Source organism: Lepidothrix coronata, unplaced genomic scaffold (assembly GCF_001604755.1).
Source record: "Lepidothrix coronata isolate B3197 unplaced genomic scaffold, Lepidothrix_coronata-1.0 Scaffold31, whole genome shotgun sequence".
Lineage (NCBI taxonomy): Eukaryota > Metazoa > Chordata > Aves > Passeriformes > Pipridae > Lepidothrix > Lepidothrix coronata.
Window position 1 is genome coordinate 8961457 of NW_016690211.1, and position 18180 is coordinate 8979636.

At 35.7% G+C, this 18180-nt stretch overlaps 1 protein-coding gene across 6 annotated transcripts in view; it reads right to left on the reverse strand.

Moving 5' to 3' along the window:
- ADAMTS6 (ADAM metallopeptidase with thrombospondin type 1 motif 6) overlaps positions 1 to 18180 on the reverse strand; it is a 147805-nt gene that overhangs the window by 84000 nt on the left and 45625 nt on the right. For all 6 annotated transcript variants that reach the window (XM_017811375.1, XM_017811370.1, XM_017811372.1 and 3 more), the window contains 2 exons: positions 5351 to 5394; positions 1631 to 1736 (listed from right to left, as the gene is read on the reverse strand). In XM_017811375.1, coding sequence (XP_017666864.1) covers positions 1631 to 1736; positions 5351 to 5394 — 150 coding nt within the window. The remainder of the gene's footprint in view (positions 1 to 1630; positions 1737 to 5350; positions 5395 to 18180) is intronic.

Sequence of the window (18180 nt, forward strand, 5' to 3'; positions counted from 1 at the left end):
TTTTTTTTTGGATTCTAACCAGTCTAAGCTCCTCAAATCAATTCCGGTCATCATGCCAGCTTTGCATGACAAAATACCTGCACACATTAAATTCCTTTCATGCATCTCTGGAATAACATCTATAAAACATACATAAGTATATCAAAGGCCAGTGTCAAGAGGATGATGCCAGACTCTGCTGCCCAGTGACAGGACAAAGAGTAATGACCATAAACTAAAACACAAGAAGGTCCACCTCAACATGAGGAAGAACCTCTTCACATTGAGGGTGGCAGAGCACTGGAACAGGCTGCCCAGGGAGCTTGTGGAGTCTCCATCTCTGGAGACATTCAAACCCCACCTGGCAATGTTCCTGTGACAGGGGAAATGAATTAGGATGATCTCCAGAAGTCCTTTCCAACCTTAACTATTCTCAGGCTCTACGTGAATGTAGCTGTATGGAATATGAGTTAGAATGAAAATATTGTACTGGAACACTGGGGTTTTATATTAAACATGAGACAATTCACAGCTAGGTCATCTAAAAAGACGTTATTTACAGGGATTTAAGAACTATAAGTATTTAGTGATTGGAGGAGTTCTTTCCTCAACAGTAGAAATATATTTTCCTTTACCCTACCTTTTTCAGCTCATACAAGTAAGGGAAAAGAAGGAAGGAAGGAAATGAAGGTTAGGGGAGTTAGGTATGTTATTGAATTGCTTTTGAATTCCAGAAGTCATTTACACTACCTTGTTTTTTTCATACATAATATAAATGAGAACATAGTTGTCCAGTAATTATGTCACATAACAGGTGGGCTAGAAATAACTGTTTACTTCCAAATCCTTTTTTTGATCAGCAGGTTGCTAGCTTCCATTTCAGTCTGCACTGGAATTTTTAACAGTTTGATCAGCTAATGACTGCAAAAGCATGTCATCCATAACTCAGCGTTGGTCAACCCACGTAAACAAGGAAGGAAACCTCTTGATAAAAGAAGGTGCTTAGTCTTTTTAGAGTCATCACAATGTACTAAAAATGTTGTCTTTGAGGGAAGGTCTGAAATATTTCTAGATCAAACACTACTCAGATTTTATCAGTCTCATAACAACATGCTCTTTAAAATGATACGCTGACACTTTAAATGTAACTAGTGATGCTACGACTGCTCTATGCCTGTTTCAGATTCTTCATGCTCAAGTGAAAGAGGACTAAAAGTATACAAATATTGACAACAGAATCAATGTTTCAATAATAAAAGTTTGAATTATATTTAAGATAAAATAACAAAAAGCAAAAAAAATTTACCTTTAACCTCTTCTGTTTCATAAAGAAAGGTAAACAAAAGGGGGGAAAGAAAATTTTCAAAGCCAAATATTTTAAAATATGAAACAGAGTAGAAAGGTTGTGATTCAAATCTCAGAAGGAGAGATTTAGCTGGAATCTGAAATCAAAGGGTAAACAATGAGTCTTCAGTTATAAATTTAAGGCCTCTGGTAATATATACTAAATAAAATGTATTGCCACTCATTAATACTATATACAGAAACATGGAGTACGGGAATAGAGACAGTGCAGGAAAAAAAATCTATTATTAAACTAATATTAAAAAGGTGATACATTAAAACTTATTCTTTTTTTAAACTCACTCACTTGTGACCAATCTCATGTGCAATGGTAAAAGCTGAACCTAGGCCAATGTCTTCATTAATGCTGCAGCTCCTTTCAGGCTCACACATTCCAGCCACAGAGGCCAAGCCTGAATAAACAGAAGGAGACACAAAGGGTCATGCCAAGGTGTTTCAGTCTTAAAAGCCCTAGTTTTAAATGCCTGGATTCTTTTTAATAACTTCTATGCACAGAAGGAGCAGTTGGCAAAAGGTTAACTTTCTAGTCATTTACAAAATCACTGGGGGGAATTTTACTTTGCCGGCTAGACATTAATATTTTTTGAACTGCAGTCAGTGCTGGAAAATGTCTAGACTAGGGGTTAGATTTATAAATTTTACTTCTGGTAACTTGGGACCACCTAGTAACTTGAGCCAGGAGAGGGAATTCAAGAAAGCATTGCTATTTTAACATTCTTCAGCCTGAAGAAAGCAAAATGTATCCACACTATTTTTCTAAAGAAATCTGTTTAAGTTTAGTGGGTTCATAAAAACATAGAAGCAACTTTTTTAGCTATGAAAAACCTCACATGGTACATTAAAAAAATTAAAAAAACAAAACTCAATGCATCAGTGAAGAGAGGAGACATGTTAATCACAAGTATTCATTTAACCATGGAAGTCTTTTCCATTTATCACCCATCATCTTCTGGAATTTAAACCTTATTGTGTTACAAGCGCTCTTAAAAACTTTCTTTAGAGAGAGAAGGCTACTGGCAATTTATGGGCTATGGTTCTTCTGTATCTTGCACATTCTTCAGCAACACATTATTACATACATACTTCCAGTCATAATTTAGTGCCACTAAAGAACATCAGATTTATTTAACGTATTCATCTCTAGCATTTCTAATCTGAAAGAAGCAATAAACCTTCCTTTAAGGAAACTACCTGCTCAGTTAACTACAAAACAACCCAGTACACTACAAAACAAAACCAAAAACCAAAACCAAACCAAAATAAAACAAACTACCACCACCAAAAACCAAACCAAACAAAAAAACCCCAACCCAACCCAAACAAAAGAAAAAAAAACCCAATCAACATCAACAACAAAAAAACTAGGAAAAGTGTAACTTTGATTGGAGGATAAGCAGAAAGAGACAGAGAGTGGGGCAGAGAGAAAGTATACTCTATATGAGCAAGCATCAAATTATTCTAGTTGGACTAACAGTAAGCAAGTAATAAGAAGACAAGTGCTTCCTGGCTGTGTCCACATCAGCAAGTAATCTGGAGCCATAGGAGTGGGTCAACACAGCGAAGCACTGATATTGAGGCTATCCACATATCCTTTTATGTAGGTTGGGGACTTTACTCTGGACTCGTTGAATCCTATAGGCTGAACATAGTCACTACACGTGTGGTTCAAAGCTTCCTAAAGGGAAAAAATATTACAAGGGTATCACAAGGAAACAGCCCATGTGGGATCTAATGTCTCCCACAGGCACATACAGAGCATTTGGGGGTATTTGTTCTGATTTAGGTTTTCTCCCAAACAAATCTAGTTTATATACATCAAAACTACTCTGATAACCAAACTCACATGGGAAAAAGGTGACAATGTGTGTCTGGAGAATTTGAATCAAAACAGTACTACTGCTATAAACAAATCATTGCTGTAGAGACACCCCTTGAAGACACCATAAAACATCAAAAGAAAACAGATTGTCCATGGAGAAAAATACATATTTTTTGCAGTGTTGAACCTGCAGAAAATACAGTAATTATAGTTCACCTATGCTACACTAATTGAGGAAATTCTGAAAACATGGCAATACGTATATACAACTGTCATGTTCCCCTGTAAAGTCCACCATATTTGAAAGATAAAGTCATCTCCATCTTCACATTTTCTAATTAAGCACTTGCTTCAGCAACTTACAAAACCAGAGTAATGTAATTCCATACCACGCTTGCAGAAAGTAACAGAGATCAAGCTAAGAACTCAGTCTATTGCTCAGATTTTAGAAAGAACTGGCCTTCACTGGAGCCACAGACATACTGCAAGACATCTGAGGTCTATCTTTTCTAGAAAGATAGCAAGATTCCCTGTTTCAGGAAACTGGAATAGGACACAGATGTCTCTGCCACACCAAATCCTTTATTTCTTTTTTGTCCTATAATACCAATTATCCAGGTTTCTTTTGACCTTTTGAGACCTTTTGAGACCTTTTGAGACCTTTTGAGACCTTTTGAGACCTGAGACTTTTGTTCACAGACTCCTTAAATATATGATTAGTTACTGGAGGTCAGTGGGACTTAAGCATATCAAATGCCTTGTAGAAGAAGACCACAGGGTGTCCTCTCTTCTCCAATTCAATGCCTATAATGTAAAAAAATTGTCATGGTTTTGTTGCCAATACTCCTATAACACTCTTATTTTTAGTTGGGTTTTTTTTTCAAATAAAGCTTTTTGTTTAATAAAACATTTGCCAAAGTCTATCCTCTGTTACAATGAATTCAAGTGAAGCAGATTTTGCTTTTCTGCCAAAATCTGATACAGTAAGAACTACCACACTAATGATCTGTGTTAAAAATATCACCTAAAAATATCAAATAGTTCATGCATGAATGTATGCTCTTTCAACCTTTCTTCTTTTAACACTTGCAAAGCCAATTCTCAGACATCAATGTACACAGTCTCAGTTTTGTCACCTCAACATCAAAGAAAATCAGTTACATTTAGAAATTCATCATCATTTGCCTTTTACTAAAGCAAATGGCCTTTACAAATGCCTTCTACTAAGTTGTGGATTTTGTTCATATTTACAGCAGGCAAAATTCTGGTACCTTTTACGATGTAAACTACATTCCTCTGCCAGAAGCATTGTGTTAACTTGAGAGACTCGTAGAAGAATTAACATAAGTTAAGGTTATCAAGCATACAGTAATATAGGGAAAGACAAAGCAAATACAATCATGAACTCTGACTGAGAAAGGAGTATTATTGATCTGAACTAGCTGATTTAGAATTTTATCTTTAATTACCTACAAGAAAGAGGCTTATGAAAGGATGTAAATTGAAAAAAAATCTTAATAAAGGTTACATTGGCCTTTGAATAATGTTTCTTTTATATATTAAAGTACTACTGAAGGTAACAATCTATGGTCACAGGTAACAACGTACAGTTATTTACTACAGTAAATAACTTTTGGTGACAAATTCAGGTATGGAGAGAACAACAGCTCTCCATCCTTAACCTAAGGTGTGCTTCTCCATTGTCAAAGCATTGTTTTAAGGAATTTCTGTCACTGTGCTGTTTTCTTCTAAGTCTGTGAAAGGAAAAATATAAAGCTGTACTCACTGTGTACAAGAGAGCAAACCTCAAAATCCATTTCTTTTGTATGGTTTAGGAGTTTTTTGGTCATTTTTTAATTTTCCAGAGGATTTTTACTTGTATTTTTTAACTAGATTATGGAGACAGATTAAACGGAAATAAAGAGCAAGTTGTCTTCTATAAGAAGTACAATTGAGTCATCTACTAGGTTTTATCAGAACGACAGCTGCCAGAGATGAAATACACACAATTCAAACTTCTAGCAATGTATCAAAGCCAAAGACCACCTAGGTTACCTTTTATTGTTCATGTTTATAAAAATTTCAAAAGCACAAACTTCAGAAGATCTGATCAGTCAATAAACCATTAGCTAAGTATAAAGCAACAAAACAGCAAATACAAGCTGAAATTTCTCTTTATATACTTACCCAGTGTGCCACAAGGCTTGTTTTTATAAGTGCAGATATCGTATCTGTTAAGGAGAAAAAAAGTAGATAACGTATGTCAGTGAATCAAATTTGTAAGATAGTTTGTATATTTATCACACATCTGTATCACAGTCCAACTTGTCAGACCGCAATCAGTTTCACTGTGCAGCCAGCTGGTGTCGGCATTTTCTATGCTCTGGTGTAAACCACAAGCTGCCGTACACTCAGAGCTGCTGGCCTCAGGCCAGTGGGACACCTGCCAGTAAGAAAAAAATGGTTAAAGTGGATCTTTGTAATCACCAACTCCATAAAGCAGTCTACCACTCTGTTATGAAGTTACAGCAGCCTATCTATAGACTGCTACTGATTCATAACACTTAACTTTTACTTACTGAACATAATTTGAAGCCTCTTAGAGTCTCACACTTATGAACTAAACAATATTAATTGTAACTTCTACTACTTACTAATTGTAACTTTTACTACTTAAAACTTTGATTCTAACTAAAAACTGTAACTCTCAATAATTATACCATTTTTTTGAAAACAATCTTATGAACTGCCATAACAGTGCCCTTCTTATTATTTTCCAATGTTTATACTAAGTCTTAAGAGCATTTGATAACAAACTAAAATGAAAAAACATTTTGCAAAAAGCTAAAAAATTTCTTAAAAGGATAATTTTCATCCTTCATATATAGATTCTAAATGAGTTTTTGTGTAGTTAATATATAAGTCTCTGGAGCTAACAAAAGAAAAAAAAAATTTTTTTGTGACATAGCTTTTAATAATAGCATTGGTCATGCAGCAGTCAATTCATTAATTACACCTTCGTATTTTGAATACGCAACCCTATGATATAGTGATACAAGAACATTCCTACAATGCCATTTATTTTCAAGAATTTATACTGATTTCCTTGCAGTATATTTCAGAATAATTTCTACTCCTCTGAAAAGCAAGTGAAAAAAAATATGAAAAGATACCATCTTTATGCTTTAATTTTTAACCCAAATGGTTACTAATTTCAGGCCACCAGACATTTCAGTTAAAAATAACGTAAGGACTGTTATCACATAGGAGTCTGATCAGATCTATACCTTTCACTGCTAAAAGAGTTACAGTCTGTCTGCAAGACAAATCCATGGACAAAATAATGAACTTAAAATTCAGAACAAATTCATTAAACTCTCTATGCATGTAGACTGCTGTGACCACATGGAATTCCTATGAATTTTAAGAGGTATTGAGTGTGGAGCAGTTTTTGGGATTACACCATAACTTTAAACTTAAGTATTCATATGAGCTTATCTCATCAAGCTGGTTCAAACTCTCACTGATCTCCTGTTTACAGTTTGGAGGAGAGGAAGGTAATCAAATTAGCATTCTCATAAAGAACATCTTGGAATATAATCAGGTTTTGTATATGACAAAGTTTTAAGATGACGAAGATACAGAGCAAAAGATTTTTATTGATCGTTTCCTGCCTTTTACATATTTAAGTAAGCAAACTTCTTATTTCTATATTCAGGACAATGTCTGAACCTCATCCTATTGAAGTTCAAGCAAAATTTGTTCCTTAAAGAAAGCAGAGAGGGGTCAGTCTTATTTAATGAGAAAACCCTAGCTAAATTCTTTAGAACATAGCTGAGAACTGAATAGAAAGAAATTTCTGTAATACATAGGAATTATTGGTCTTCTAATTTTTTTTAGTATCCAATGGTAGTAGGAAAAAACAATGAAAGGCATACATCCTTAGATAAAGGATGTTTGATAATAAAGCCAGTTCCATTGAACTCAAGTAAAATGTTGTCACTGACTTCTGCAGAGCTGAAAACTTGCCCTTATGGCCTGGATCAGCTTACTCTCATAGAGGTATGAACCTGAAGTTACTCCTCACCTTCAGTTCATTTTCACAAAGAACTTTTATAGGAGAGAATGATATGAATTAAGTTCCTTGTTTCTGTCATATTTTTGAAAAACACACACCATGGTATCCTTCAATTTCTGCTAAGAAGTGTGTGTTCTTTATTATGCATAGGCTAGCATTTTAAAGAAAATATGATGATAATGAAATTTAAATTACATAATAAACTAAGAGAAACATCACTAACTATTTTTGCAAGAACATACCTGGATAGTAATATGTTCTCAATTATGGCTTCATTAAATATTCACATCTTATAGACAATAATTAATTTCCTGTAAGGAGCATTCATACACTCACCTAGGCCCCAGTTTAACTCTCTAAATTTTCAGTGTCCAATGACTTACTTCATCTACATCATCTTCAAGCTTATCATTTTTAGCTCTTTTTCCTTTCATATGAACGGTTACTGCTCGTGATTTGTTTGAAAGCTCATATAATTCTTATGTACCAAACTGCTTGCTTCCATCATTTGCTTCTCTGTATGATTTAACCAAATCAGACTAACCTGTCTTTTTCTGGTTTTGACACCATTTCCTCTAACTTTAATAATCACAGATTATGCTGAGTTGGAAGGGATCCACAATGGTCATCGAGTCCAACTCCTGGCCCTGCACAGGACAGCCCCAAGAGTCACACCACGTGCCTCAGAGTATCATCCAAATGCTTCTTGAACTCTCTCAGCCTTGGTGCTGTGACCACTTCCCTGGGGAGCTGTTCCAGTGCCCAGCCACCCTCTGGGTAAGGAACCCTTTTCTAATATCCAACCTAAACCTTCCCTGACACAACTTCAGGCCATTCCCTGAGATCTTGTCACTGGTCACTACAGAGAAGAGATCAGTGCCTGCCCCCACTCCTCCCCTCACAAGGAAGTTGTAGACTAAGGAATTCATTTAGCCTACAGATGTTGAGTTCCAAAACGCAAAAGACTACAGATTTAATACTTGACAGATAGTAACTTTAAGCCAAGAAACCCCTGAAATTACAAATCCTCATGACTCCACATGAGACTGGATAGGTCTAATAGCTATTAAAAAAAAAAAAAGAAACCCAGAAACAAACAAAAAAAAAAGCCAACCCTCCCAAAAAACACCACAAAGGTGATGATACTTCAGAAGCCAAGGACAATAAAAAGGTATATTCTCAGGCCAACAATTATCTCAATCAAACATTAAAAATTATAACAGTCACAAGAATTATGCAAAAATTTTGTTTGGGTCGCTGACAGATTGTGTAAGGGACACCACACAAAATTTAAATGCAAGAACACAGATATGCATGTTGTAAAAAAGCTCAGGATGAGATGCCAGCCTGATCACTTTGAGACAGCCAAGAAAATCCTCTGCCCAAGTCAGAAGAGATCACATGCCTCCTAATAAAGTGGGTGTAATGCCCCTGAAATGTGACCACACTGGAGAAGTGGAATGGAAAAGAGGTAGAGGGAAGATTTCTTATTACATGGCCATTCCTGCCCTGAACAAATCAGAAGACATTTTATGAGGCAGATGTGGAAGAGATCTGGGACTTCTGGGCCTGCCTGCAAGGTTGCTGAAGAACTGGATCAGAAAGGTAGGAAACACATGATGAATGCACAGCTGTCACTGAGTCAGAAGGAAACTGCAGAGATAGACCATTATGAGCTCAATAGGATGCTCAACATGGGAGCAGCAGTACACTGCTGTCATGCCATGGATAAATGGGAAGAGTTAGTGTGCCATCCAAGAACATTTTAAAAGGAAAAATTTCTAGTCTTTTTTGGCAGGATATGAGCAGGCCCTGTGCTAACGTATCCATCTACATCACTGTATTAAAAAGTGAAAGGGATCACACTAGACACTGAAATTCTATTATCTGCATTACCTAGCTGTTTTAAAAGTCTACCAAAATTTTTTTAACAATTTCCTTGCACAGATTTGGCCCATGACAACAACTAATCTCAAAGAACTCCAATAAAAATTTATGAACATGTCGACAAACAATTATTAAGAAGCAAAACACTAGTTTTTTCTGAAGAAGCTAGCTTAGTAGTGTGGACACAAGATCTGTGGCAGTGGCCCTTAGTGCAAGAAAAAAGCCAGTGACATGTTTATTTAATGTACTAGCACGGATATAAGCTATAGACTATCTCTTGAAGAAGCCTCAGTTATCTGCAACTCTAACTTGAAGAAAAATTCCCTTTCCTTTGAAAATCTGATAACTAGCATGACCCCGAGCATTTGAGTAGGACATTCAAGTCAAACAGATAAGACAGATAAATTCTCTTTGAATACTGCAAGTACTGCTCAAACTTGTCAGGTAATTTATTTGCAGCTACAGCCAATCTCAGGCATCTTAGGGGAAGACAGATATTTCCCTGCTGACACATTGCAGGGAAAGGAGAAAGCATTCTTCCTGATCCCTGTAAACTGTCAGCTTGCCAGTCGAATACATGTGATGGTGCAACTATGTAGTTCACAAAGAGTTCTATGTAAGCAAATGTATTCTCATATCAAAAATAAAAACATATAAAAATAAAGAGATATAAAAAAATGACAGGTTTGATTACTAGAAAGAATCAATGATTCAATCATACCTCCACCTTCCCCAGTAATTTATTCTAGAAGCTACAGAAGATAAAAGCTATTTGTTAGAAGCTATTCAATCTCACATTAAGAGTTGTTTACAGCATCATTTAAGAACAACTGTACTAGGTTATCCAGTTGATCTGCCTTTCCTTCCACAGCAGTCATTTGTGAGTGTTTCCAAAGAAAACAGGACAGTTCAGATTGTAGTTTCCCTGACACAAGCCCCCAGCTTTGTGGCTTAGGAAGCTTCAGAGACAGAGATTGCATCTCAGTATTTAATTGATCTTTCTTCTAATGTCTTCAGCACTTAGTTAATTCCTCTTCAATCTTTAATAAAAATATTTCAGTGTTTATCTGGGGGAGGTTATTTGTTATGTGGGAGCAAAGTTGAGTTCCTCTGTTACAGTAGAGCTCTTTCCTGTTAAAATCACTTTTTAAATTTTCTTTTAAATCAGATTAATAAATGGAACTTTGTCAGCATCGCACCACTACACTGTGGTCTTTCTGGCACCTTCATTTGCACTCAAGGTCTTTTCAAATTTTCTGCAGTGTGTTTATTAAAATTCAAAAAGTTGTTCTAGTAGTGGTGGTATTAACAGTAGTAGATACAAAGGCAAAATGAATTATTTCCTGTTACATGTTAATGTGCATTTATAAATTAAAGGATAACACTGCCCTTTTCACCAGTCTCATTATGCAAAATGGCCCATTATCTGAAAATATCTGAAATTATCTGAAAAGAATCTCTATAAAGCACTGTCATTACTAGCTATATGTTACTGGAAATGTCCAGTGTGCCAGAAAGGACTATTTGCATCAAATTAACACTGAGATAGAAATATACCTGCAACAGGATCGGAAACATATATGAATACGAGCATTAGATACACTTTAAAGAATTTAATTATTCAACAACAATAACCTACACCATGTCTTTTACTTAAGTACAATAAGTGAACAAAGCACGAACACTCTTATTAGAAGAGCAAACTTCCAAATCAGTATGAAACACAAGCTGCTTACTTATACACATATCAACCTACTCTGAAATTACTCTGAAAGCTACCAACAAATCTGAGTAATACTTACAATAGATATTGATATAAATAACTGAAGTTTTTGAAGGAATATTTCTTAATGGAAAAGACCTTAGGAGACAAAAATACCATCACAGCAAACTGCCTATCAAGATGGCTGGAATTTAAATGTAAAAAGTACATCAGAAAATTCCAGCTACACAAAACCAACAAATACGTATGACGGACATGAAGGTCTTTATAACTTCGAGACAGGTGAACATGTGCTTCATATATATAATACTAGACTATTTGCCAATTAATCTGCTTGAAAAGGTTGTCAGAAAACAAAATAAAGCCTAAGAACTGGTTCTGGTCTGACTAAGAGGAAACAGAGCTAAATAATACAAACCATTAAGAGTTCATTTTTAGGGAACATTTCCAAACAAGCTACCTCTGAAAGAAACGGTTTATTTTTCACTTGTTTTAAACCAAATGATACTTTTTGACACTTGCTTTTTAACTATTGTAGGTTTCGAGAATGAGCTATTCAAATAAGGACTGTTCTTCACACACACTCCTGTTCAATGATAAACATAACATGTTCATCAGAGTTTTATCTTTTTTACTTTTTATTCTTCATGCTATGCAACATGATTTATCTATGCACCCAATCATAAATGTCTCATTTCTGAATAATGATAAAAGACCAGGCAAAAATGCACCTAATTTTGAAAGATTAAGTTAACCTAGTTCCAGCACCTGGAGCTATAAACTGAACTACGGCCGAATCAGACTGCAATATCAGACTTCTCTTAAATGGATCAGAAACTTCAAGCTATCAGACAATTCCAACTACTATTTCTAAAGTATGGAAAATAAAAACCAAGAAAACAGTGAGTAGCTTGTACTTTCACCACATTCTTTTGTATACATATACTTGGGTATGATTAAAAAGTGGTTATTTTGCAAGTGCAGACAATGTCTCTAATGCTAGAGAATTGCATGGAATAATAGTCATAAATCAAATACTGACTTCTAGTAAGTTTTTATTAAAAGCTATAATTCTTCAACTGTGCAGCATCCTTAAGATAATCTGGTTCATTTATTTGACTTGCACAGTTTACCAACAGCAATACTCCTTACTACAGAGAATTTTTTGATTCTCTAAAAGCTTTACTACAGCATATTTTACAGCCTTACAGAAAGTGGTTCACTGCAACAGTGTTCTGCCTTAAAATAAAGAACACATCTTATTTGGTTTTTTCTTCAAAAACCTCAAACCAAAAAGAGCTATTTAAACCAAAGAAGGAAAAAATAACGTATGTTACACATCACTCAACAGAAATAGCTTTTTCCATGCCTTTAATACTGCCATAGACAACCAAAGTCTGTCTCTATTAGACTTTATTCTGATACTTAGCTGGGGTGGATAAATTCTGAGTTACAGAGAGAAAAACTATTACTGCCATGAGTTCTAGTTCTCCAGCTTGATATAACAATAAATCTTTTAAATACTTGCCCTATGGATGAAACACTTCCATACTACTTTTTCTAAACAGCAAATGCAGTCAAAAAAGTGAAAATAAACTCAGTTCCGAAACAATTTTTTTAAAGCTGTCATTTGTCTTCATCAATTTTGGCAATGTAACATTAGAACGGCAGTTGTAAATTTATCACAATCAGTAGTATTATCAGTGTCCTTAAGACAGATGTACAAAGAAGATTTTTAAATTATGAGTTAATAATAGATTCTTAACGCAAATTCCACTCCTAAAGTATCTAAAAAAATTTCAACTAACTTCATGAAAAATATATAAGCAAAGATTTTCTTTAGCATTGTGTTGATGTGTCATGCAAACATACAGCATAGCTATTGCAAAATATACTAATTACATGACAATAGATGGGTTTGTAAACAAAAATAGTTCTAAACACAAGCTGAAGACCCTGAGATGGTGTGGGAAGATGGCTAAAGTTAAAAATTAGAGGAGACTAAGAAGTAGAGGGTAAAACGCAGCTGCATCTCCCTGCATGGAATGCAATCAACATGTCCCACAAAGATTACCCATACAACCAAAAACACCTGCTAGGAGGATGGAACAGATAGTGGAGTGGAGTGGAGTGGAGTGGAGTGGAGTGGAGTGGAGTGGAGTGGAGTGGAGTGGAGTGGAGTGGAGTGGAGTGGAGATGCCATGGCCTTCCTCCATAGAAGTCCCTGCAGAGAGGGAAACATGGTGGTATTTTGTAGTTCGTAAGACCATTCAGTAGCTATCAACCAAGAGAGACAGATGAAGATGTTCTGCAGCTGAGCCAATAATTATATCAAAATCTCTCTCCTCAGATGCCAAGAAACAACCACCACCATTAAGCATGTGAAGTGAAGCAGGACAATTTTACATCAATCAGAGATAAAAGTACTTATTACTAAAGTCACTCATCCACCAAAACCTAAAGAGATAGTATAAAAGTAAGTTGAGAATAAGGGGAAAATTGAGGAAGACTCCACCAAAACTGCTTGGATCAGTCAACAGGCTGAACCTGTCTTCACCCCCATAGAAATGACTATTGGGTAAGTCACACTTCATGTGTGTTAAATGCTGCTACAGGATTAGAGTTTGCACTTGCTTTATAGTAGAGTAAATTGCTTACACATGCTTTTGCAGCCAGATGCTATCAAAGACAACCCTCAAACCTTAGTAACCTATCATAATTTGTATTAGGAAAGAATGTTATTCCATAAACTGTTAGAGTGAGTCCTTTACAGGTGCTGGCAGTTGCCAGAAGCGGATAACACATTGGGAAGACCCCCTGAAGGGTCTCCATGCTGTTGGCTTAGCGCCGCCTCCCCAAAAACGGCAGTCAAATCAACCTCCAATACGGTGAATCTGTTCAGTGAAGGGTTTCCATAACAGGACACTGACAAACTGGTTGGACATAAGGGTCTTAGCTTTCCTGGAGCACTGACAGACAAATAAATCACTAAGGATAGAGAAAATCTCCCCACGCTATGGGCCAGGTAAACTGCCCCCTTTCACGTGACAGACGGTTCTCACCTTGCGACACACCCTAGGGATTGATCCAACACTTGAAACCACTGATAAAAAAGTCATCATACCAAAAATCAGTGGACTAGACTTAAAATCTCTATTTTTTGAGGAAATAATACATCCAAGCTTTTTAGTCATTTTCTGCTTTTTAAGAATATCTGTGTTTATGTACATTTTTTGCATTTCAGCTTTTTTTCTACAGCCGTCCAGACTAAAAGATTCCTTTTCCAATGTCAGGCATGAGTCTCATACAGAAACATGTCCTTACCAACTACAGCAATAAAACAAGAATGAAGTAATGGAAAGTACAGAATAACAAGTGCTACAAACTCTTAAGATCACAAGTATCCATGACAGACACCTACAGAAACTTAACAACATACAAAAAAAAAAAAGATTCACACAACATCAATACTACTGACTGGTTGCTCCTATAAAAGTACCAATTAAGTTGATTATAGTAAGGTAGCATAAAACTAGATAATTCCTTGCTGTCTGCCGATGTATTGTTAATATCACTTGAAATTTTTGAAAAGACAGAATACTTCCTCAGATTCTTCTTCTAATCAAAACTTTTCTGTAGACCATACATGGCTAAAAAATTAAGAAAGTATCAGCTCAACCACAATATTATGAAGGCAAATGAACACTGCACAAACCCATTAGACTACTTTAGCTGACAATGTATACTCAAGAATTACTCTAGATACAGCTTTATAAGCAGACTCTAGCACTGAAGAAACAGCCAGGCACTTGTGATTCCAAAGCCTGCTCCCTGCAGGCCTTGGACTAGCAACGTCACTTCACTGCTTGCTCTACCTTGATTTTTCCATCTTTAGAAGTTACCTCTTCCTTTTTCCCATTCTGTATACAACACGTAGGGGCATGCTGCTCTAACTCATTCCTCTCTCCTCCATGAACTTTCTTTTGTGATCCTCAGTGAATGTATGTTCCAGCAGTATTAAGTTTAAGTTTACCGGAGCTTTAAGTTTACCAGAGATTGACTGGTGGCTCAAGTTGTCATCAAACATCTTATACAAACAGGCCTATCCCACTATAAACTTAATTTTGAGGGCTATACACATGGCAGTCACAGCAGTATCAATAAGCTAAGCCTAGAGTAGCTACCCCAACATCCATCTTGGTTCTTTCTATTTTTATGCCCTGCACCAAGTTCTATGCTTCTGCATTTAACATGAGCACCCATGCTGGCTAAAGATGTTTGACTGAGTTTTCACTATATTGGAATGTGATGTCAGTACAGACAGAATAAGCCATCACACAGAAGGAGTTTCAGGTAGTTGTAGCCCAATCTTAAATGAGTCCACTCCTCTTCAGAACATGTTCATTTTATTGCAAGCTAGGCTTTAGATCCCCTCCAACACTAAGACACCTCAACCAGGCATCTTTCAACAAAATTATCAGAAATCCCTATATCCAGATAAACAATAGGAAGATTTCAAAACTGTAGAAATTTGAGAATTAATTATGATAGTAAGGCACAAAGCTAGCAAAAGCTGGAGACTGTGTACTCATAAAAGTAATCAGAGAATTGAAATCTAGCAGAACTACAAGGAGCATTTCAAAACTTTTCTGTGGCATATCTAATTTGCTTTCCATGGCATAGTTCCTGATACACACAACAGAATTTTATACAAGGGCATCAGAAACGTAGAGCTACCTACATGTGTGACAATTGTGACTTCATCGCCATTCAGAGACAATTTAGCGATTCAGCATTTGCACTATCACCAGAATGCAAGAAATACTTAACTTGTACTCTGAACTTCAAAAGTGACTGAATAGTTTTATTGAATTCTCAGTACTGAGCCAAAATTTAGATGGAATTACATAGATGTGACTAGCTAAAGTTGGCCTAGAGAACAGAACAGAAATTTTTATATATCTACTCCAAGTAGACCATTAATAATTTTTCTATCTGTACATTCAGGATAAGTCTGGCAACAGGTACATAAAGCCTTTTTTTAAAGGACATTGACACTGAGCAGCTTAAGCAGCTTGTAGGGCAATGCTTTTTAGAGTGTGCTAACGCAACCAAGTCTGGGAAAAAGGAAAACTAGCAAAACTAATTACATAGGTGTGGCCGGGGGCATCTTGCCACACAGCAGAAAATAGGAAGCAACTAGTCTAGACCTTTGGCAGGAGGGAAACACAGCTAGCAACTATGTTTTAAAGCTAAGTTTTAAAACTAGGTTTTAGTTCTGCTGTACAGAAATAAATGAGATAAATTATAGCAATAACATATTCCATATCTATTTCTAAGTTTTTCTATTATTTCTTTCTATGACTTTTCTGTGGATATGTGTTTCTTCCCTAACTTTCTGAATATTGTAAACAATTAATTTACAAACTCTGAGAAAATCATGCACATCCTTATACCTAAGATGTCTACTTTATTTACCCTTGTTCACACTGTATATGGCATAAAAGCATCAGTATCTAAGGTACGCTGTAAAGAGTAGAAGTTCATTAGGATGACAGACCACACCTAGTAAAAAAGTGAAAACATAAGAATTGCAACATGGGCCAGACCAAAGACTCCACTAACCTGCATTCACGATCCAAGAGAATGCCCAAGAAAGAATAACACCACAGAAAGCATAAAATGGCAGTTATCCCAGTACTCTCTCAATTTCAACTATTTTTGGCTCAGATTTTTTGAGACAGATGTGCTTCTGGGTATTTAGTACTTTCAATGGATTTTTTTTCTGTGAATTTGCCTAGCCAACCTTTCAACCTACACATATATACAGCTTCCATAAAATGACTTGCCAAGGATTTTCAACATTAGCTAAATCTTGCATAAAAAAGGGCTGCCTCCCTTCTCCTTGTTTTGAGTCTTCTCTAAGTTTACTGGGTAGCCTCTAGTTCTTGTACTGAAAGATGCAATGAATGATTGTTCCTTACTTATAGCCCCCATACAATCTTGTAACTGTTTAAATCACTGTAGTATTGTCCCAAATTTGACTTTTCCAAAAGTTGATGTCCCCAAGCAAGAGAGTCCTCAACTTAGTCAATCCTTGTAAAGAAAGTCCCAGTTATCCTTGTCCAAGTTTTTGGTTATCTTTGCTTCTCTTTTCCAATTCTCCTAAAACCTTTTGAGATAAGGCCAGAATGATATAAACTATTCAAGACTTAGGCGTGCCATGCCCAGTTTACTCAATGGCATAATAAGGTTCTTTATTCTTTTCCCAATAATCATTAATATTTAATTTGCTGGATTAACAATGTATATTTAGCATGCAGCCTAAATCTTCTCAGAGAAATAGTAATATTATCCTATAATAGAACCAGAACAGAAAAAAAGCTGTGATTTTTTAATGCTACTTCTGGTTGATACTTCTACAAAACTTCTGAGAAAAAGATTGAAACTCCTAGGCATGTACCATTAAAACATATTTTTCTTGAAGATGATGAGAACAGTAAACCCTGTGCTTGGGCCCAATTAAAGAATCACAAAGCATTTGGGTGATCACAAAGTTGTATCTACACAAAGAACTAAACTTCAGCAGTCAAATGCAGTAATTAAAACCTTCTTCAGTCAATGGAAGAAAATTTATTTTCTGACTTATTTTTAAGATCAAAAATGAAAACAGTAACTCCATCCAAATGATTTTTAACCCTGAGAAGAATAAAGAGTTTTTTGTTTTAACAGGAAACCGAAAGCAATATATTTTACGAGTTTTAGTGCTTTCTTCTATAAGTATGTGTTACAATAAGTTACAATAAAGGATTTTTCCTGTTCAAGAAATGTCAGCAAATAATTTGAGTGCCAATGCTTAGGAAGCAATACAACATCAATTGAGTGCTGGATATCTGCAGTAGTTCTCCAGATGACATGCATAAATTCCATCACATAGGCTGCTGCTGTGTTCTACAGCTAACAAGTTTTGAAGCTAACAAACTTAGTGGAATACTTGTGAACTAAAAGGAAAAGAAATGCATAGAGTTACAGAATGAAATGGTAGCAGAAGCAATGACTGAGAATTCTAACAAAAAGGATCGATTTAAAAGAAGCACACAGATTAAATATATTAGAGGAAAAACATTTCTGAGATTTTGTCTGAGTTTGTGAGAGCACATCAACCTGAAACGTTAAGAACAAAAGGAACTTATTTTGGTTTTCTGATATTTTAAATGTGCTGGCAAATGGAATAGATGCACCTGACATGGATCTCTGAAGTCTGTACCAAAAAGTAGAACCCATGCATACAATTCAGAACTGCACATAAATCTTTGTTTCATTTTCTTC